The sequence below is a fragment of the Pararge aegeria genome, chromosome 14, assembly GCF_905163445.1.
Source record: "Pararge aegeria chromosome 14, ilParAegt1.1, whole genome shotgun sequence".
Lineage (NCBI taxonomy): Eukaryota > Metazoa > Arthropoda > Insecta > Lepidoptera > Nymphalidae > Pararge > Pararge aegeria.
In genome coordinates this window covers 15,462,293-15,485,765 of record NC_053193.1, presented here as the reverse complement: position 1 = coordinate 15,485,765, position 23,473 = coordinate 15,462,293, and the positions used below count along the sequence as shown (strand labels likewise).

The 23,473-nt window shown below is 35.9% G+C and overlaps 2 protein-coding genes across 2 annotated transcripts in view; both read right to left on the bottom strand.

The window, feature by feature from the left end:
- Positions 1-13,890, bottom strand: part of LOC120629289 (poly(A)-specific ribonuclease PARN-like) — a 45,577-nt gene extending 31,687 nt beyond the window's left edge. Inside the window, exons 1-11 of the mRNA XM_039898188.1 lie at positions 13,739-13,890; positions 13,304-13,654; positions 12,295-12,424; positions 11,087-11,242; positions 10,444-10,576; positions 9,549-9,670; positions 8,254-8,372; positions 6,726-6,968; positions 5,254-5,340; positions 4,061-4,209; positions 3,614-3,666 (exon numbers count right to left, since the gene is read on the bottom strand). Coding sequence (XP_039754122.1) covers positions 3,614-3,666; positions 4,061-4,209; positions 5,254-5,340; positions 6,726-6,968; positions 8,254-8,372; positions 9,549-9,670; positions 10,444-10,576; positions 11,087-11,242; positions 12,295-12,424; positions 13,304-13,654; positions 13,739-13,757 — 1,562 coding nt within the window. The 5' untranslated portion in view covers positions 13,758-13,890. The remainder of the gene's footprint in view (positions 1-3,613; positions 3,667-4,060; positions 4,210-5,253; positions 5,341-6,725; positions 6,969-8,253; positions 8,373-9,548; positions 9,671-10,443; positions 10,577-11,086; positions 11,243-12,294; positions 12,425-13,303; positions 13,655-13,738) is intronic.
- A 739-nt stretch (positions 13,891-14,629) lies between these two features.
- LOC120629184 (dynein assembly factor 5, axonemal) lies at positions 14,630-23,283 on the bottom strand. Its single transcript, XM_039898022.1, has 12 exons — positions 22,521-23,283; positions 21,905-22,088; positions 21,277-21,494; positions 19,941-20,098; positions 19,191-19,394; positions 18,859-19,009; positions 17,822-17,986; positions 17,452-17,643; positions 16,879-17,030; positions 16,274-16,466; positions 15,430-15,621; positions 14,630-14,888 (listed from the first exon to the last, which is right to left on the bottom strand). The coding sequence occupies exons 1-12, from the start codon at positions 23,149-23,151 to the stop codon at positions 14,758-14,760; spliced, it is 2,571 nt and encodes an 856-aa protein (XP_039753956.1). The 5' UTR covers positions 23,152-23,283; the 3' UTR covers positions 14,630-14,757.
- Positions 23,284-23,473: the final 190 nt, after the last annotated feature.

The window sequence follows — 23,473 nt, the reverse complement described above, 5'->3', positions numbered from 1 at the left end:
TTAACTAATATTTAGTCTTATATTGTCTGAATTATGTTTTGTAAGTTTTAAACTATAACCGAGCAACATGACTCTAACGGAACGTTAAATTAGAAATAAAACAATAGAAAACATGTAGGTAGCTTTATTAAAATAAGACAATAGAAAATAGAGACATAAGTATCAAAATTATTAATCAATTAATATAAAACATGATAATTTTATAAAACTCGGGTAGAGTCACATTGCTAGTGCTAATAAAATATTAAAATGAAAATCAAAATTAAACAAAAAACAAAATGTATAAATCCAAAGAAAAAAAAACCAATAACTGTATTTTTAGGTATACATGTCGTGTATTTCAAAATTAAAAGCAGCAGCCTATATAATATATCCGTTCCGAAGTATATCTAGAAAATAGCTTAATATAAATAAACTGTGAGATGGTGATAACAAAAAAAAAATCCCCGGCTAAGTTTGTTGTGGGCACTTCTTAGAGCAGCTCGCGTTTGGAACCCTCGTAGCTTTAGGTTTAAGTTGGCGAACGAAGTTATCACCATCCCGTTACAGTTATGTAAACATATATGTATGAACGCTTCATAAGTGCCTGTAATAGGGCTACATGAAACAAAATTTAGAATTTTCAACTAAATTAACACCTCTTTTAAAGGTATAATTCAAGGACCAAGCAGATGGCCCCCGTGCCTTGAAAATCATCGCCTAGAACCAGTGAAACGCTTCGCGAGCTTGCGAAGATCACGTTCTACAAAGTTCTGTAGGTGTTATGCCTCATGTGCCTTTAGACCGAAACACCGCAATGGTTCTTTGAGCAATAAGCGACGAAGACTATGGTACTTTTCCCTGAGGAGTTGTTAAAAAAAGCTCTACTATTTTCTATTTAGAATGCTGCTGTGTTCAAAAGGATGGCTCTATTTTTAGACTTACCAATTTTGTTTAGAGATCTGTGTAATGCCAATTGGCCATAAATAATATAAGATATCGAGGGATGAATTGATATAAAAGAATCCACTAATTTCTGTGCATCAGTACCTCCGAAGGATCTTACCATTTTTAGGTTGCTTGCTTGGTTATTTTTAAGTTATCTATTCAAACAGCGAAATAGTTGATGGAAATTTTTTTTATAGCTTCATTTGCTTGTTTTAAATTAAAAAATCTTTCGTACCTTGACATTAAGTTATCAATCAATAATAAAACTATACAGCCTTTCGAGAGCCTCGCTTATTAATTTAAATAATTATGTTCTGATATATTCGCATTTTAAGCTTAATTGTGAGATTTTAATAAAAATTCGATATACTTATTATAATGCTAACCTAACTTTACGTATAACGGTAGAAACACACTAATAAACGTGTCTTGCTTGACAATTACAAACATAAAGAGATCAAAGAATCTATACTATATATATCCCACGTATGGAATGCTAGGAAAAAATATTTCAAAAAAGAATACAGAACTTAATACTCTTTTTTGAATTTTCGTAATCTACAACAATCATAAGAACGTGTTTTTGCTATCCAATTCGTAAATATCCGCCATGACAGATTTGTCATTACGTCATGTAGCCTATAACACGAGTAACTTTAAAACCAGGCCAAGAAAACCTAATTTGCTTGTAGAAGGTGATAGGAAGTTTAAAAATTCCGAGGGAAGACAATTTTATGTAGAATTCTCAAATCTTCGTAATAAGTGGTAAGTGATAATTTTATTGAACGGAATGTAGTGATATTTTTATTAGTGTAAAGGTCACATAACAACGCTATACTTCTCTGTAAGAGCATCCAGTGGCGTGCATTTCATATGAGCATAACTGTACTAACTATCCTTAAAACTTTATTTGAAGAAGACTTACCATCGTGTTTAGTTCAAATACCTATATATTGTTGAACTACGCCACGGGGCTGTTTAAATATGATAATTCTGTACTTGTTTTAAAACACATTTTCAAAAGTAACCGATATGATTTCAAAGCATAAACCCAAAAAAAATATTGTTGCTTTACTGAAAATGTTTGCGGTTATTATGTGACGTAGACCTCTGTCAATATGATGGGTGATGACATAGAAAGTCAATAGCCTAGCCTAGTCCCCTCCCCTCTCCCCCAATCTGGTATCTGATAATGTATAAAATCTAGTAGTACCAGTCTCATAGCCGAAAAGAAAAATATTACAGTTAAAATAGCAGATCACAAAAACACGCAACATAAGGCATTATGTAGCAAAAAAAAACATTAAGTTATAAAAAGCGCCAATACATAGCCAAAACATTAACAAACCACATAAAAGAGTCAGTATTCTTAAACATACTGACTTACATAGACCTGGTAAAGATATTCCAAGTTAAATATGTATCGCCCAATCCTAACTTCCTAAGCGTATACGAACAACAGTATCAGTCAAACGAAGGGATATTTTTTTTTTAATATAGTTTTTGACGTTTTCTGTCAACGGCTAATGAATCATACTAAATTGTTATTAATCTTGGTTGGCATTTGCCTAAGAACAAAAGCTGTCATGGTGTTAATTTCGCTCTATTATTTCTTTTAACTTTAAATGATTCATTTCCTTCCCTTACTTTCTTTACGTAGTAAAATAGCACGGAAATCGACTATATTAAATACGTCAACTGTATATGGAAAACTCAGGAGTGGGCAGTTTTAGCTTGGAACATCTCTACAACTTTAGACAACATTTAATTCTAAATGTACACATATATTTACGCCGAGATAAGAATCTAATTTTTAAATAGAACGTAAATTCGTACTTATAATATGCGGTATGAAAAAAAAACGTAGGAGAAAATCCTTAATCAACTGTGAATTCCGAAACATCTATTAAGAACGTAAGATTAACTCCCGTTACATTAATTTGATATATAGCCCAGAGTGGCCAGTTGAACTGGGAAATGAAGGAAAGACCCCGAACAGTGCAATGGATTCCAAGTCCAGGTAAATTCAGAACCTTCTAAAAATTGGAGAATATTCTATGAAATTAAGTATAGGTTGATTTGGAAAAGTTATGACGGTTTTGGAAAAGTATTTCGGAAAAAACGGTTTTATGAAATTCGTGATTTTTATGCTTGAATATCGTGCAATTTTCCTTGATATAAAAAAAAATTTTAGCTTCTTAAGCTAGTAATCGCTTTCTACAATAACAACACAACAATAACAATAAACACTCAGACACCCCAGATTTTGGGGAAATTATAGGAATGCATCTAGCAACACGCTACCACATAACACAATATTTAATATCGATATTGCCCGGCGATACTTTTCGAAATATTGAATTTCCAATAAACTTAATTAAATCTTAGCCCGATCGATCCAAAAGAAATTAAGCTTTGTAGTAACTTATATTTTTTTTAATAAGTTTTCTATTTGCTTCGAGTCAATACAATTACATCAACAATTATTAAGCGCACTTCAAAAATGCACGTAACCAATTGTTTTGTTTTTATTTATTTTTGAGTATGGAAATGTTCAAACCCCGTTATAGGCGCTTTCAATTTATGAGCCTCTCAATATTCGGCAGTTACAGTATCATCTGGAAAAAGCAGCTTTAATACTTGATAAATAAAAACGGACAATATGACAATAGTGAGTACTACGCACAATTTGGCGAACTTTTCAGACGTTTCTTCGCGCCGCTCCAACGGGTTCGCAGTCTGTGGACAAGTTACAAAAAGTAAAAAAAAAATAACTTCTGTAGTTTATAGTCTACCTACAAACCTTTTAAGAAGACCTGTTTAAAACAAAAATCTGCATCAAAATCGATCCCGTGGTTTTTCAGGAATTAATATACAATGTGTTTGAGATCCGTGGCCGTAAATTGAATTTAACAAACCATCCCAAAAGTTTGAAAATATTATTTCATGAAAATTCTTACCTTAAGTTTTAATTAATTAAAGAAATACAACATAAGAATTGTGCATAAATCGCGTGTTTACTCAAAATCACTCTTTAATAGCGTTTTTTTTAATTCGTCCTCAAATATTAAATAACGCAGTATTCATAGATAGACATAGAACCACTTTTATTGGTGCTAAAGAAACAAATTACCTTGTTAGTAAGCGCCTTGTACTTGAGGTATGGCACCAAGGTTATCCGGCTGCTGTTAGCGAAGGCCCGCGCTACTGTCTTGGCGAGGTCTCTTCTCGTCAGGCCCACCAACGCCGACGTTTCGTCCAGAAACTGCACTGTTATTTGACCTGCAACAAAAAATCTCCTCTTATCGTTTCGAAGTTAACAATATTGAAAACGTTAAGTTGATCGTAGCAGTGCTGGATTGATGTTTTAAAAAAAGTTTTCACACCATATTTTCCTTCCTTTTAATGTTATCTCTTATCTCGGTAAGTTCATATATATATGTTTTTTAATATTTGTGTAAGTTCTGTGCGTGTATGTTCATTATAACCTATATACAGTCTCAATATTTATGATCAAAATATTTATCTGTTAAATTATGTTTGTATTTAGGGTGTAAATTATAGTGTATGTAATTTATGTATGTTTTAAAATTAATAAATCAGTTTCCTTTCCTTTCTTTTATTTTTATCTGTGCACCACCCACCAGTTCATCTTTGTTATCCCTACCTTTAGTTGTTGCCTGGAAAAGATAGTTCATAAGTTTTGTTTCCTAAATGGTTTTTTTTTTAATTTCGTGAGATAAAGAGTTTTACTATTATTATTATTATGTATTTGATTTATTTGATCCTAAGCCAATATTCCTAACACTATGGAGAGGACTGTATTAACAGTCCTTATTACAGGTCTATATCCTGTAAGGATGAATTTAGAAACAAAGAGTTCCACAAGAGAACCAAAATCGCTGACGTAGCCAAAACCATCAGCAAATTGTAATGGCAATGAGCATGCGTAGCTGTGATGGCCTTTATACCAGAAAAGTCAAAGAGTGGAACAAGCAATCGTAATTTGAGACGCCTTCAAGCACGATGAACCGTTGACAAAGACATTTCCGGGTTAAGATGAGGTAAGGCCTATTACGATTGGTAGTTGACGCACGGAGACTGAAATCATGATGATTCTCTAGTATTTCTCGTAACGATTTTTATTTTAGAATTTGTAGTTACTTAGTGATAGCCACAGACCCATAACCCGAGATTGGTGACATCTGACAAATAACAAACACCCAGCGCCCTCTGCCTAAAAGTTTTCATTCATCTTATAAAATACTGGCGAGGTCAATTAAAAAAATGTATTTCGTTTGTGTAAAGACAATAAAAAGTCCTCACCGTACGAGCTGAATAACTGATTGATATCATTCCTTTGCCACTCTTTGGGAAACTTAAGATGGAACACGTGGTCTCTGGACGGCGTTGCTGGAAAATAACAACCATTTAAGACGTATTTAACTTTATAAAACGATAGTGTGATAAGCAAGCGGTGATTTTCTAGTGATTAATGCTTAGGCTTCCGATTCTGGGGGACTGAGTTCTGTCGCCAGTACGCACCTCCAACTTTCGGGGTGCTTAAAAAGTAACCAAATAAATATCACTTGCTCAAACGGTGAAAGAAAAAATTGTGAGGAAACCTGCATGAGTGAGAGTTCTCTATGTTCCCAAGGACTTGTTAAGTCTGCTTATACTTCTGAGGAGAACCGTGCCCTTTAGTGGGCCAGTAATAGGTTGATATTGATGATGATGAAACTAGAGCGTATTGCAATCATAATGGCGGTGTTATCGCAAATAATGGATGGTCATACAAAGGTCTGATGAAGCTGTCTAGACAGAGCAATAATACGTTAAGTGGTTGGCAAGAAAATCACTCGTCGGTCTCGAAGCTTGCTGTCCTGACGCTGTCGGCATTTACAACTAGATCAAAGGCATCGAAAGACTATGACTTTTATTTATACTTCAATGTTATTATATTGGTTAAGCAAAGTTGTACCCAATCAGTAAATACATAAGTGACCGGCATGACTGCCTTAACTCTTCCATGGATGGTTAAAGCTTAAAGGCCATAGTCTGTCCTGAATGCCAGTCACTTATATTCAGGACAGACTATGGCCTTTAGTTAAGAGTTTAGTTAGGCCTAGAGTTAAGGCAGTCAAACGCAGATAGATGACCGTCATCAACCCATTACCAGCCCACTACTGGACACGGGTCTTCTCTCAGAATGAGAAGGGTTTAGGCAATAGTCTACCACGCTGGCCAATTGCGGATTGGTAGACTTCACACGCCCTTGAGAACTTAATGGCAAACTCTCAGGCACGCAGGTTCCCTCACGTTGGTTTCCTCCGCCGTTTAAAGCAAGCGATATTCAAATAGCTTAAATTAAAAACGCACATAACTCTCAAAAGTTAGCGGTGCGGGCCGGGGCATGAACTCGGTCTCTACGAAAGTATACGTGAAGCCTTACCCACTAGGTTATCAAGCTTCTGAAATAAACGCAGATACTAAAGCAGTATTCCTGTGTTCCGGTCTGAAAAGCGTGGTTGCCGATGTAATAGCAAACATAACTCCTATGTTAAGTTGACGAATACAGAGCGGCAATTTTTAGGATGTGTTCCTTGCATGCCCTGCAAAGTGATGCTCTGTTGATAAGTATTAAACTTACCATCAGGTTGGCCAACTGCTTGGTCCTTCAATTATTACTACAAAAAAAAATATCAGAATGTTACCTAATAAACGCGGTTTGTCTATGCCAACTTCTAAGGGATTAACTTAACATTTCGCATAGGCAATAATGTCAGACTTTGACTTACGATCGGCTCCTGCCAAATTCATATATGGTGAGTCTTGATTAGCGGTCTTAGCCAGAAACAGCTTGTTGATGAACGGCTTCAGTAACAGGGAGTTCATGAAACTGACTCTGTGGCAATGTTCCCCGCGCATGCGCGCTAGATGTGCGTGCATTGCGAGGAAGCAAAGGCCGGTAATGTAGGCGTCGTAGCCCGCCTCGTGTAGCTTCTCATCGGCTCGCTTGTAGCCGCGACCCTCTTCAGATTCTGAAGAAACATAAGGAAATTGTAACACGCATACAATGAGTCATTTTATGCACTTTGATACAATAGGTCACTTTATCCAAAGGCACAGCTAGATATTTAAGCCGGTTAAAATGTTAATGGGTCGTTATGCCTGAATTATATTTTGACCCTCTTCCCATTATGCAGAAAACAGGAAATTGTAGCACAAGTAATTTTATCCAAAGGCACAGTTAGATATTTAAGCCGACGATGTTAATGGGTCCTTATGCGCTAGCTATACTTTGACCCTCTTCCCATTATGCAGAAAACAGGAAATTGTAGCACAAGTCATTTTATCCAAAGTCACGAAAAGATATTTAAACTAGCAATGTTATTGGGAATTTATGCTTGAGTTATACAACCTACCAACCTCTTCCAATTGTTAAGATAAGTAGGAAATTATAGAACAAGTGCATAAAATAGGTCATTTTATCCGTCTATGGATAAAATGACCTATTTTACCGGTAGACATTTTAAGTCGATGACGATATGGGGTATTTATGCTTCTCTGCTATTCGCTTTCGAAGAAATCAACAGCATCATCATCACCACAACCACAGGCCGTCCACTGCTTAAAATAGGTATTTTGTAGACTCGCTATGGTTTTGTTTAGCTTGTATCCAGCAAATCCCGGCGACTCGTTTTATGTCGTCTGTCCACCTCGTGGGGAGTCTACCATTACTGCATTTCGCAGGGTCGTTACATCAGCACCTTGGGACCCCAACGTCCATCGATTCTCCGAGCTATGTGCCCCGACTGTTGCCACTTGAGCTTTCCAACTCGTTGAGCTATGTTGGTAACCCAGGTACGCAGATCCGTATTCCTAATTTCTGAATTCATCGCAATGAAATATAAGAGTGATATTATAAGCAAAGTATCAACCTCCCTTTCGGGGCAACCAAACTTTCCGGAGCATTTTTAATTTAAGTATTAAACTATCTATTTCTTTTTAGTATCCTCAAAGGGGTGTGACCAATCAACAGTTGGTAAGGAGCTTTGGATAAGGGCCTAAGCCCTTCAAACTCTTAGAGGGCTGATTTGTAACGATTATAATTTATAAGTTAAAGTCTCTTTTTTTTGTTTAGTTTACTTTTGTAAGAAAGTCAAGGCTTTCGGCTTCCATGAGTCTGACCGTACTAAGAAGTTGCTTATTTTATTATTATATGACGACGCGCATAAATTCTTTACACCTAAGGAATTCCATAAAATAATATGCTTCGGTAAATGTGACGTCAATCAATCAAAATGTACTTTAACATTAACTTACCAGCCATTGGCAGTGAGAACGGCGCCTCCGCCAGCGTGGCGAGCAAATGGTGCAGTACAGTAGAGTTCACTTTATCTTTAAATGGGGGCAGACTCGACATGTACTTAGTGTCTAATAACCTGAAACAAACCTGGTAGTATTATTTCCTTGTGACCTGATGACCGAGTGTTCATACATATTAAAAAAATCCCTGAACGAGCTCTATCACAAAAAATTCTAATACACGTATTTTTTTTTGTGGTAGTTGACGAACCAAAAAGATGGCCTGAATCTGCACCTGGTGAAAACCATCGCCTATAAACAAGGCAAGGATCTCGTTCTGCAACATACCGCCTTGTGTCCATCAACCTGAGATGGGGGTATCAAGCCATTTGTGCCTGTAACTACAACGGCATCCACGCCCTTCAGTCCGGAAAACAGCATTGCAACAACGCTATGTTCCGATACTACTACTAATCATTTATTGCAAAAAACACGTTAATAAGGTGTTACATATTGGTTTAGGGTACAGTATTGCCAGTAATTTGGCATGCAATGTTACACAATAGGTCAAATACACCAAATTAATTGACGTCAAAAAAAAATTATACTTGGTCAGATGAATGAATTGTCCAATTAATTAATAGCGATTATAATAAAATTATGAAATTTAACATTTGGGGGGATAAGTCTAGCACTTTGTTAGTGCGTGCCTTGTAGGGCTAAAATGGTTGTAGTGGTAATTTTACGAAGTTGTGTTAAATCGCGAGGGTTCTTGGCTAGATTAATAAACATCTATTAGCCATTTTGTGATACGATTCATTTATTTTATCTTATTGTTAAAAAAATAAACATATGTTTATTAAACGTTTGTAAAACGATCAGTTTCATCTATACACCAACATTCATCGTCCAGCGCTCGAAGTGATATTTATGACTTCTGCTTGTACTTTTTTTTTCTATTACATTTGATACAATAAAGGAATCCTAATGACTCTGTAATAATATAGTAACCTTAATCAGATGTGAAACTCTTGGTAAACTCACAAAAAACTACCCATATCTGTAGTCAGCATATATAAACGCTGTCAGGGCATGCATGAGTTACTTAATGCCATAGATTTATTAAAATGATTGAAGCATTATTTCAATTTACCGATTACAGATATATTAAGGAATCCTAGTAACATAGTAAGTTTAACCTGATCTTGAACTCCTGGTATACTCATGTCTGCAGTCAACACATATAAAGGCAGTCGGGGTACATGGCGGAGTTACTTATTGCTGTAGTTTTACTAAAATATTCATAGACTGACCTGGGGAACATGCAATGTGTGAACTCCTTAAAGGAAGCATAGTCTGCTGGCAGTGGCTGGAAGAAGTGGTTCAGCGTGTGTAGCACATCCAGCAACATGTTGTGGCCCACCACTAGCTTTCTCTGAAAACAAAACATATATTTTCAGTGTTCTGTAGCCTTACTACAAGATTCTGTAATCCTGTGTTTCATTTTACAAAAAACACTAGCTTTAGAAGTTTTGATGAAATTGTGCCTTAAAACAAGGTGCATAAGTTCTTTTTTAGTATGACGTTAGAGACTGTTTCATTACCATAAACTTAATTACAATCTATATATTTTGCATCACGAAATTATCGACGTTAGGCAGTTTTTATATGCAATAGCAACACAGCTTCAAACAGCTGTCATGCACGTTGTTCTCGTAGGAAGTTGGAGCTGTGCGACTAAAAATAATTGCTCGCTCGCAATCGAGGATTCGATTTCGCATATCTAAATAATATGGGCCTTATTATCCGCGTTTTAGAGTTGCAAATCCCGTACTTCTGGTTTTCAAATGATTCTGCAAAAAGCCTATGGTGAAGAATTGCAGGCAAATATGAGCTTTAAACAATAATTATAATGTCCATTTTACTCTGACAATCAAGTAATTTGATGCTTGAATAAACATCTGTTTGCCATTAAGCATAGATATTGATGTCGAATAAAGTTTAAAAGTGGATTGCTAAGCAACTTAGCAGGTCTTACTTTGACCCTGTACTTTTGTCTGTACTGAGAAAAGCAAAACATTGGAGCCAGCAAAACATTGGAGTCAGTAACTATCCTAATAACTAAAAAAGCATACATTTTTTAATTTAAAACAACATATGGAGACTGTTTCATTAGACAAAATCTGGATAATACTTGCTAAAACTTACTGATTGGCTGATCATCCTGGCAACATGTGAGAAACCCACTGCTTCATTAAACTCCTCCCACTCCTTTTCTTTCCTCTGTGTGTCCAGATCTTTGACGTCAGTGGCTGATTTCAATTTAGTCACTTTTAACACCCTGTTGGTATAAAACTATATTGTATTATTTATTGATGATGACTTATTATAAATGTATACAAGATACAGAGTGCAGTTTTTACACATATAATATGGCACCTACTCTGTTGACAAACTAGTAGGGATCAATACTCAATTTGCAACATGGACAGGTTTCAACTCTAAACCAGATTCTTCCAATATCACCATTATCAGTATTCCTTATGTTTTAATTAATTGTATCAAAAATCTGGAGTTCTGTAACTTTGAATTCCCACTGAAACATATACAGGTCACAGATTTGCCACATTTGTGGCCATTCTGTGCTAAGGTACATTTTCTTTTAAATAAACAGATAGGCAAAGATAGTTTAGTTAATAATCTTCATTGTATTTTTTCGGGATTGCCATATAATAAAATTAAATAAATATGGGGTGGGTGGTAAAAGTTAACTATAAAATATGTGTATGTGTATGTGTATAAACAAAGCCACTGTGCAGCAGGCTAAAATTGATAAAAAATAAACAATAACCTATTCTTATTTTCTAATACTTTAGATTCAACAAATGCCTCCGTCTTAAACCGTGTGCCGAGCTCTTGGAACAACAAGCGCCTAATGAACGCGTTGCACCGATCTATCTCCATTTCTTGTGCTGTTGCGTCATCCAGAAACTCCCGTACTTTCTTACTACAAAAAATATATAAAATTAATTCATATAATTTTGTTTTATTTTTTTCGAAAACAGACTAGCTGCGTTTGCAGCTAGTCTGTTTTCGAAAAAAATGTTATCCTTGATGATAAGGAAAAATTTACAATTAACACAACTGAACTACCAATGGATACTGATGGATGGATCGGTTTATTTAACCCTACCTTTTAATTTGCATCATATCAAACTGCAAAATGGTTTGGCCATACAACTTTGTTGGCAGTGGTGATAGATGTCCGACACCAGAGAAACCTGAATCCAATTAAATTTAGTAAATTCCTTTCCAGTAGTAATAAATAATATACCATTGCCTAGGTTGATTATTTATTCAACACTTATCTGATGGTGAATGAGCAGCAGCATAAGCAGTTTAAGATAGATATGTGTTGACCTGGAAATATATGGCAGCTAACAAAAATTACCCTAGCAATAGATTGATTTATTCCAGACAATTAATTCGAGTTGCTGCATGCAACTTCATATGGATACAATTTGTAATCAGTAAATTACTTTCATACTGTCATGGCTTGAGAGTTATTTGTTCATACCTATAGGAATTCGAGTTGCTGCATGCAACTTTATATGGATACAATTTGTAATCAGTAAATTACTTCCATACTGTCATGGCTTGAGAGTTATTTGTTCAAACCTATAGGTTTGTTGGGCAAGAGGGCGGTCCCCTACTCGTTGGATAGATACGGTGAAACTGTGGTAGAATGTTTTCGACACGCTACGAACCGCCATAAGTGGAGAAGACTCGCGCGGGAAGCCGTGCAATCCAATTATGCCTGGCGCCAAGAAATTCATCTCAGCAGCCACAACCACTCTGCCAAGAATGCACGGCTAAGAAGAAGAAGGTTTGTTTGTAGTTGTAGTTATTTAACTTTTCGTCGTACCCAATTTTAGGAAGGTGCAACAGACATAGCAGTAGATATATTAGGTGGATGCTGAAGAAAAATGATGCAGTCCCCCTATTAGTTTTTTTAATCAGTTACCTAATATGTTAAAAGCAATACTAGAAGCTGCTTACCATATACCCTCAATCTGACTTCTGTTTTCTTCTGGAATCATAATAGATTCTTTGTCACTGCTTCTGCTTTGTCGATCTGTCAAGTTTTCCCTTAGCCTAGTCTCTGTAGGCTCTGTCATATATGATATACCTAAAAACACAGGATTTTTATATCATTGGCTAACAAACTATGAAGAAGGAAAGACAGGCTATGTTTTATGGAAGACCAGTTCTACCGTCATTACACTTGTGCACTGAAACCCTATGTGCATATGTCATTTTTTACCATTGAATATAAGAAACATAAATTTTTGCATTTATAATTTCAGTTAGGATTATCAATCCAAAGGAGAATGCCGAATGTAGTATGGGATTTGTTTTCACATAGTACTTATACAGTGCCTTCTTGGAATTTATCTAATTTTGAAGGGTTTAATAATTACAATACATTACCAAAAACTCTAGTTCGCCAGATTTCAGAGTTGCAAGCAAATGAAGTTCATGAATTGAGGTTATTTTTTACACATGCGATAATTGTACCTACCCAGTTATGGTACTGTTCATAATATGTATTTTTCGTTTTTTATTGTTTTTACGTACACAAGTGACATACCTCTTTTGATTTTTGTGAGTAAATTAGATTTATATATATATATTATAAAATTAATGTTGTGTAATTTATTGTACAAGTCCTTCTCATTAAAACCCATTAAAATGTTGATACTATTCTGCACAATTCTGTAATCTGTAATCTTGTTAATCTAACAAAGGAAGTCTCTCCAAAAAGTACTACATGAAATACAAAGTACAACAAACCAAACAAAGAATGCTTTGTCTTTTCCACTCTACAGAGAGCCCATAACGTAGGAAAGAAGAGATCCAGTTTTTAAAAATGTATCCATCTCACTGTTGAAGTTGTGATGATGATGTCACAAAGATGAGATCTTTGTGTATTGGACCCATATGGCATAGGCATGTTAGGCAAGAATCTAGTTGTTCAAGAGTACAAACAAAATATGTTATAACTCACCTTCTTTAATCAATTTATTGAAATCAAATCCCTGTGCACTCAAAAAGTCTAAACTGGAACTTTGGCACAAAAACATTTTCTCTGGCCCAGGTCGGCCTCGCGGAAATAAATAAAAATTGTACGATTCATTTGTATACTGTTTCTTTGCTTCATCCCAACAGAAAGCGCTTAGCCCATACTGTATTAACAAGAAGTCGGTCGACCCGTTCAATAATGTGGTATAATATTCCTGAGGGGAATCGAATATAGTCACGTCCCGTCCATTTATTAGTCCCGTAAATTCTGCATCTATTACTAAAAAGTCTGCCTTGTGTATTGATGCACCAACTAGAGGCAACGCCTCTTGGAAGTCTGAAAAAAGTAAAAATACTTTACAACCAACGCAACACACCCTGCACGGCTATATAATTCTTGGGAATTATTCGTAGCACTTACTTTTTCTCGTAACTTCCATTGTGTAATGTCAGGGTGAGTGTTAAAAGTAATTGTACCCAGTGGTAACAGGTTTACCAGTGTAAACAAGAACTAAAATGAAATAATAATATTATTATTTTTGTAAGCGGTGAACGCGGTGCAACAAGGGCTTGGTGAAATTTGACACTGACATTCTTGACATTTAACATTGATTTTATTGTTACTTTTTAATCTAGCTTGTACGGCTGATAAATCAAGTCTTTTTGAGCTTTTGATATTTTAGTAACCCTAGTATATTTTAGTATAGTGATTGTTTTTAACTTGCTTAAAAAAATTAAGAATTTTAAACTTTCTATTGCGAATAAACAAATGTAAAACTCTTTTGTTTGCTAGCAGTATGGTGTTTATTTCTCTCAACTTAATAGAGTTGAGCATAGTTAAATACAATACCGAAGGTTATAATATAGGCTTCTTAGGTACAATACAGGATCTTATTTTCAGGCTATCCGTTCCGTTCCGTCCGGCTCTAGCGTGAAGGAGAGGGCAGAATTAAATGAAGTCAGATTGGGTAGGTAGGTACTTAAATATTCTTGGGGTTGCCTATTTATCCACAAAGTTAGTTTATAATATTATCACAACCAACTTTATGGAATCTAAAAGTAACCAAAAATTTTAATTAATTAAAAAAAAACGATATTGAAAATATTTTCTATGAAGGGCTATAAACCATTCTAACGAAATTTAGAAACATTACACAATACTATAGTAACTGATGGATGAAACATTTTAATGTTTCAGTTTATGCCGATCATCTAGTGTCGCGTCGGCTGTCTTAGGTAGGTACTCAGTTGTAACGTAGGTAGGACTACCTTAAGTTTTAAAATAAAACAACTTTTGGTTTAACATGTTTTGTTTATTTCGCGCAAATACACATGTGCAACCTACTTATTAAAACATAACTTAATGCACCTTTTCTCATAGTTTTACCAGGAAACATAAAATAAATTTATTTTTAAACGCCATTAACTTATAAATTTCATTTACGTAATTATTTTCTCAATATGCTTAGACAGTCGTTCATAAGCACCTTTGTTCCTGTATAAATGTATATTGGCTTTTACTTTTTTTATCAACAGCCTAGGATCAACGTCGGTCAGACTTAGCAAAGCATCTGGAAGCAAAAACATTTAATCAAAGAATAAGTTATAAAATTGACTTCTTTTTGAACATATTACAATGAATATACAAAATCTCCAAATTATCACATAACCTACACCTAAATTATCTGTCTACTTATCAATAACAGTCACGGAATGAAAAGCTAGCCCTTCAGTTACTCTGATCAGACAATTAACCGTAGAGTAAAAAAAAAACATATGGAAATACACTGTAAAACTAGACCTAACCTTCCCGAAAAATTAAAACAACCTTTAAAGAAGGCTATGGCCCAAGGAAGCCAATTCTCGTCAGGCTATCGAATAAAGTAAGATAAAATGATTGAGCTAAGACCAATCTCGAAAACTGTTATTGGCTTGATTTCGATTTGTTAATAATGAGATATACACACATAAGACGTGGAAGAGCTATCCTTTTCCACTAAGAACAAATGCAAAAGCTATTCTGAAGCTTCTCAGTTTTGTTAACTTCAACGATTTGTGTACCTACATCAGATCTGACTGGTTATTATGGCTGTCGATTTACAAATGTCTCACCTAACATTTCCTTCCGGAAAGCTTCATCCGCGTCGTCCAAGTGTACCAACATAGCGCTATACAGCGCGTCGATGTGCGCACCGAACACTGTCGTGTCGTACGCGTTGGGGCGACATTTGAATAAAGTAACCAGTGTGTGTACGGCGAACGAACGCACTTTGTCACTACTGTCGTCAAGACGCTTGAGCACCACTGCAAATATAATATTTATTTATGCACAAATGTGTTTGTTTGTCCTTCCTACGCGTCCTAACTAAACAACTAATTAACTTCATTTTTGGCATAGAATTATAACATATGCTTATAGTTCTGGAATCAGTCAGTCATCAGTCGCCTGTCACTGCGCAACTGTCGTGATAACAGTAATTTCCTGTCAATAGTTCGCTATGAGAAGAGCACGGGCTCGTAACAGAGAAGCAAATATATTATAATAGATTTATTAACTTGACGATCTTTAATAGTAACTAATTATTCTGGCATCTGATATATATTTCTACTAACACTATTTAGAATCCTGAAATGGTGTATTTGTAATAATTATAAGGCTCAAACTGTTTCTTATTGCTACGCCCTGACAGGCTCTCATGACTATGTAAAGGCATGGATGCAATTCAATAAATAAATAAACTTCAGTGGCAGCACTAATTAAAATATTACAACATAGTAATACATACAATCTCCGTGGACTTTAGCCACAGTAAAAATAAATAGGTTTTAACTAACAACAGGTCAAAACTTTTAACCATTTGATTCAAAAGAAATCATCAGCCTAGTAACGGCCTACTTCTGGGAACACCAGGAAGCTCTCAGAAAAGGTAGAGTGGAGTAATAAGGATTTACTCACCAAAATATAACTTATGCAGTATTTCAACAGTAAAACAATCACGTTGGCGGGCCAAGGTCGCTAGGCAGCATATCGCTCTCAAGGTGTGCTGTCTCGTCAAAGTGGAATTGTCATCGGCTAGACTAACTAACAGAGGTACCATTTGATCCAGAAAAGGCTCGAGGGATTCCCTTGTTGGAAATAGGTTTACTTCCTGAAAAGCACAAAATCAAGAGCCCATGAACCGTTGAAACTGCTCGTCAGTTCTACATCTCTCATTTCTATACCCTAGGCTCGGCACTGGGACACTAAATTCCCGTTCTAAAAAGTACTTCTATTTTCCTGTTTACAGTGGTATAAAGTAGCCTAACAAGAACGAATACCATTCAACGCGAATGAGTTAAATTTAACTCAAAGAAAACTATAATGAGAAAGAATTTAATTTTACGGCCATGAATACAATTTACACGTTATTTACATGGTAATGAATTATTTTCAAAAGGGACGAATACAATCGAATGCGAAGAAAGTCTACTCAAAAATAAGATAAATGAACGCAATACATTTTGATTTAAACATACTGTGGCACAGAAAAAGCTTTTCATTCTTTCTTTGTGCCATGATACCTTGTCATAATTATCGCCATCGCCACCTTTCTCCACAGGCACCTGCTCGCCAGGGTTGTCTTGCAAAGCTGAACACAAACACGCAACTGCCGCAGTGCGAATTGCTTCAGAGGTTCTGCCAGGCGACCATACTAAATTCGGCATTATCACCTCTAGAATATTAAATGTTATTTATATAATAACCATTTAAAAGGAAAAACCCAAAAATATGAAGATGAGTTTTTTCAGATGGCCATTTAAAAGGGGAATCTAACTTATGTAACGGAGGTTCAATACTTCTTTACAAAAAAGCCCGTTCAATGAAATAATACCTAAAAATCTTAAGGTCTTAAATTCAAGGTTTTCTAACCTGACCTAAATTTTGGTTTACATTTGTTTCAAAAATACATTTCAGAGTCTGTTCAAAAAACGACTTTTGAGATCCGGATATTAATGATCCAACCAGTCCTGGTATCGTAATTTGTTAATCCGTTCCATAAACCAAAAGTTAACGATCCAAATATTTACGCTTAACTCCAAAATTTCGCGTAAAATTGATATGAGTTGTCATTTGTTTTACATAATTATACCTACCGTCAATGACAATCTTCAAAAACGACTCTAACTTGTCCGGTTCGCATTTCCTAAAGTTTGTTTGTCGTTTCAAGAGAACCGTTGACAGTGCGGTGAACACTTTTAGTTTCACTTCAGGGTCTACTTTCGGAGGAGCTAAACATTCTTTTAGAAGGGGTGCAATTAAGTGCAATTGACTGCCCATTGCTGATCCTGGAAAAAATAATGAAAAACAAAGAGCTCACATCTTTAAAATGTAATCTTAATAACATTGAAATGGCGTTGGTTATTCTAAACCAATGATTATTTAATTAGTAACTGAAACTTTATAAACAGTCACACATTTTTTTATGGTTAATCCATGTACTACATAGTATTAATAGATACTGACCTGAATTTAATAGGACGCACTCGAGCAAACAACGATCAGGCGTGAGCAGGCTCCAAGTGATAGCATCACTGTTTATGTCAGCTAGAATCCGACAGATATGTTTATCGTACAGAGAGGTAAGGGTGCGGCCGCACTTTTCTATGCAGCGAAGTTTGTCCAGATTAGCTAAAGAATAATTTCAGTCAGTAGTTATTTTCATTACACAAATGACAAATGAAATTTTAAATATCTACTCATTACGTCTGATATGTTTCAAACAAGAAGAATATGAGTCAGTGTCATAACAAAATGGATACCGCAGCAAAAAAGACTCTAAGTAAGAACTAGAGCAGATAGGATGGACAATGTGTAAGAGGATCTACAGAAAATTGGACTGTCAAAATTGTAGAAGAAGGAAACAAAAGAGAGAACCCAAATAAGAAAAGTAGTAGAAGGGGGCTGTGATTAATTCAAGTGTGTTACGAATTACTCAGTGGCACAGATAATCAAAGGACTGTTAACCAAATTATTATACAGCGGAAAGCCAATCAAAGATATTACTACAGACACATCTAATTATAAATATTCCCCAGCGTCTGAAACTCACCGATTTAGGGAACTCAAATATTTATGGTCGATTTAAAGCTACACTAGCACCCAAATTACGAAGCTTACGGCTTAAATTAGCAGTGTGTGCAGACGTCCAGAAGGCAGTGGTGTTTCCACTACACTAAAGGTATCACCCGTCACTGCTCGGAACTAATGCATAAAAGAATCTAAGGAAACACATAATAACTCAACCTCACCCTCAACACTTCCACCGAAGAAAGTGTGGTTGTTTCTGGCGGTAACTAATATAAGCCCGGAGAATAGAAAGAGGTGATGGTATACAATTCATGTCCTGCCTACCCGCTTAGCAAAAAGATGAAGATGATCCGAATTTCCAGCATGGAATCTTAAAGGAGGACTCTCACGAATAGCTTGTAAATTTTAGAACAGGACCTGGAACCAGGAACCTGCTTGGAATTCTTGGAATATATGTCACTTATAATACTTACACAATGCCATAATCTGCATCTTATCGTCATAAGGCATCGCGTATACGGTAAAGTTGATGACGAACAGCTGATCTGCCACAATCAGGCAATTGTCTCCACAGAGATCCATCAAGGACTCGGTCACATGCAATAAGTTTGTTTGGTATTTTGGCTATAAATAACAAATGGAAAGTCATATTTTGTTTGCTGAAAATGCAAAAACTGAAAAAATAACGAATCCCAACAAATAAAATCTATAAAAGCTAGAATAGATTTTTCCTTTTCTCAAAAGTCCATAGTGGATGGTCACAACTAAGCAGCGATTTATTGCTTTAACAATACAATTATCTTACCTTTCTAACCTGACACCTATCCGGATCAGCTAATTCCTTACAGAGCTCCTGCAAAACTTTCTCTTTGACCAGCTCCGCGCGAGATCCCCTAAGGATGTGGGTAATGACAAGCAGTGCACTCCAAGAATCCACTTCAGCTTCTACGAGCGGCCACCACGTGTCAGGTGTTATGAAGTAGCCGAACAACTCGGATGCCCGCTTTATCTGTTTGCATAGGATTATTATTTATCACCTTTATTGGTAGTATTTATATGAATTTGCGCACATTGATCTCTAATTATCAACACTGGACTGGCTATCCATAATCTAATGACAGCTTAAATTTTGTCTCAATTTGAATGGCCAAATGAGGCGTTTGAGTCTCAGGAAATAATGTATTTTTTTTGTTAATTAAAATTTTAGTCGCTTGCACACTCGTATTATACTATTAAACTAGCTGACCCCAGCGCCATCTGTCGGGCTGATTTGTGAATCTAAACCATCCAGGGTGCCACCCAAACGCATACCGAAAAATTCATTCAAATCGGTCCAGCCGTCTAGGAGTTCAGTGACATACACACGCACACAAGAAATATATATATAAAGATTACACAACTTACAGCGCAAAAATGACGTCAATTTATTAGAAACACAAAGTGACAAAAGCCCGTCCAGAGATAATTATCAGTGAATTAGACAGAGTAAAATGGACCAAATCTTGAAATTCTTTGGACTTTTAGGAACCGAGGGTAGATCAACGACTAAACTCACCTCAAGCACAACTCTCGAGTCATCATCCGATGCACCTCTATGTAATGTTCTCACTATAGTATTGGCATGCTGAGTGGAGCCTTCTTCAGCACACAGTAATAACCAGCACAATAGTTGAGCGCATCGCAGACGAGCATCTGCTTGCCATCCGTCCATCTCTATGATTGAAAAAACACAGACACGAATGATAAAAATTGACGAATTCTACGTAATTTGGTCGTTACTTCGGATAAAAATAGTATATAAGTACTCTTCGTCCCGCAAAACAATAGGGTTCGTTCAGTATACATGATAAAACTTTTCGTCGATTTTACTCCAGAACTTTCCATTCCATTTCTTTTTAATAACTTTTCTTTTACTGGGAAGATTTTATTATTAGTTTGATTATGCTTACATTTTGTGAAGATCCGGACAATATTGTTGGAAATACAGGACTAAACCACTAAACGAAACCTCCTAAAGCAAACCCTTGAAGACGTTATTAGTGTTATTAGTGGGTGGCTAGGTGAATAACGGCGTGCCCGGTAAACCCCTTATAAGAAAATTTGCTCACCTAACCATTTACTGATTTAAGAAATCTTTGATAGCGCGCTCTACTAACTGATGCTTCTACTGCCATTGTGATTGAAGCTCCGATAAATATTTTATGTGGCAAAGTACATTGTGCTGTTTTGGCACTAAGTACGAAAAGCCATAAATCAAAAGAAGAAGTATTTTTATGCCCACATACATTAGTCGATTATAAAGTTGCATCGCTTTCTTTACTATGACCCTTGGTCCTTACCCTACCTTGGTCGTGGAAAATTGAAGAAATCGCGGATTAAGTAGCACGATGCTGCAATCCGAAGTTGTAGCGGGTGAAACCCCAGATCACAGCTAGTTTAAATAAATCCTAGATAGGTAGGTACATGTAACTTTTTAAAGCAGTCCAATTATTGAGCTTGACTAAATAATGAGCGTCTGAACTTAATGAGTTATACTCCACGGAAACCAGGCAAATCTGCAAGATGCCATTTCGACACAAGACTTCCAAAATGCGTACTCTACGTGCATTTCTCTCCGACAATAGACTAATGAAATACAATGCATGGTGCAGATAAGTCGGGTTTCTGCGGATTGTAAAGAAGTTTTAAGTTCATTTAAGTCATTCGAGAACTACTATACTATATATTACTACAAAGCAAAATATATTCCGCAAAGTAACTGCTACTTCTCTTCATCTCACTACCGTGTAATTCTTATGTACGCATCAAAAGTGCCACCTATGGGCCTACTTGAATAAAGATATTTTTGACTTTGACTTTGACTTTATTTAAAGAACTGTTGAATACGTTACCTCGACCAATCGCTGGCACTATTTTCCCGATATTGCTCTGCACCAGTACCCTGCATCCTAGATTTGGTCGCTTGACATCGGGATAGTGCGTCGGTGTGTCTTTGAGGAAATCAGTTTTCTTTTTAAGGTCCTCTTCATTTTCCTCCATGTACTGAAGGCCTATGGCCTCCCAATGTTTCGACGCAGTCTCCCGGATATCAGCCATTACATCACTGAGACTTGAACAGTAAAAATAAACAAGTACTAAGCAACAATACTTTTTCCAAAACTTCCAGAACTTTCGAACAGGTCTTTTTAGATTTGGAGCATGAGAGCAGTTATGTAGTTTCCTACAATGTTTTCTCCAAAAAAAAAATTGTGTGGTGATTAAACCCTCCCGTTAGGAGAGATTTATAGTCCAGCAGTGGAATGTTTTTTTTTCAGTTATAGCAAGTGTTATTTAATTTCTTAAAACGCACATAACTCCAAAAAGCTAGAAGTGCGCGCCGGGGTTCGAACTCGGCCCTCCGAAAGTGAAGCCGAAGTCCTAGCCATCTATCACCACTTTTTGAGGTCTAGACATAGACCACATTCATTATAGTGCAAAACCCCTTATTCCAACAGTTAATTAACATAAAAAAACTCTAACCTTGTAAGCAGCAGAGGTATCATACGATGCCAGAATGAGTACCGATCTTTATATGTCAGCATCCAGTTACTAATTTCCATAGTAACTTGCAGCCTCACTTGAGTGTTTTCATCAAAAAGTTTCTCTGCCATGGGAGTGATGGACAATTCAAAGCATTTTACGCTGCCTGCTAGGACTATTGCACCTAGAAGGTCATATATTAAATAAAAGACATGCCGGCAAGGTATTTAGCATTCTGGTAGAAACTGATTACAAAAATGTCTTTACATAACTGCCTATTAATACTTAACTGCATTTTCATTTCACTATCATCATCACCTTCCAAAGAAAGCTTTGCTTTGCAAGGATGATAAAGAGGGTAATCATGTGTGCCTGTGAGAATTTTTTGTTTGTTGCACCTGGTACAATAGTAATTTCCTGTAATAGTACTGACAGGCCCAGTAGAAAGATGGGTGGTTATTTCTTCAGCACAACAAATTTTAAAACAGTTCATAAACTGTTAGTTTATCTTGTCTATCAATAGTAATAAGGGATATTAATATTGCCAATGTTGCAACAAACAGAACTTATTTATTCAGTAGAAATTGTAGTTCTTTTGTAAACATTCATTACATACCAATAGCTCTCACAGCTGCAACCCTCACTCTAAAATGTTGATGATTAAAGTTCGACAAAACTGGTTTGACATAACTCTCTGATTGAAAATGGAAATCTCGCTGCATAACTTTGGTCAGCAAAATTATACAATCACACGCTTCCAGTTTAACTTTGGAATATGGATCTGTACTCGTTTTAGTTAAAATACTTGTGAATTCATTAATAAATGGTGACAAAAGATGTGTTCCTTTATACTTTTTTAATATTTTATGTGCAAGCTCAATCAGAACTAAGCGTATTTCCTCAGATTCTTCAACAAGCTCAGGGCACCCAATGCGACGGACTACAACTGGCAGTATGTACGTTAAATAATAATCATTTAGGGGCAACCGCTCTATAAAATTAGATATTATTAAAATCGCACTATCTCTACACGCTTCAGAAACGTCAGAAAAGCTTTTAAGTATATACGCATAGATTTGTGGGAAAACAACAGTTAAATCACAATCCTCGTTCAATGGATTTTCAAATATCTCTTCGTTTATCTTGACTAAGCCAGATCTTCGAACTATTTTCGATTCACTTTGCAAAGCAGTTAAATATTGTTCGAGGGCACCTTTTGGGTTATCTTGCAAATTTGATTGGGTCATTGTTGTAAATCACCTATTGTAAAATCTAACTATAATAGCCCCAAGAATTTCCTTGGAATATCGACCAAACTGAAACTTTTCTCTGGCTTTGCGTTTTTTATTGACAAACAACTATGGTTTCTATGGCAACAATGGCACAGATGCAGATCATAATGGATACTACCTAAGATGTATGCTACGCAAGCGCAACAATACTTATCACAGACGAAATATTAAGAAAATTACAATCTTATTAAGTTCAAACAGTATACCAAGAGTGCGTTACAAGCTGATGATTTATAATAAAAGTATTGTGATATGAATCCAATAATCATTTATTTAT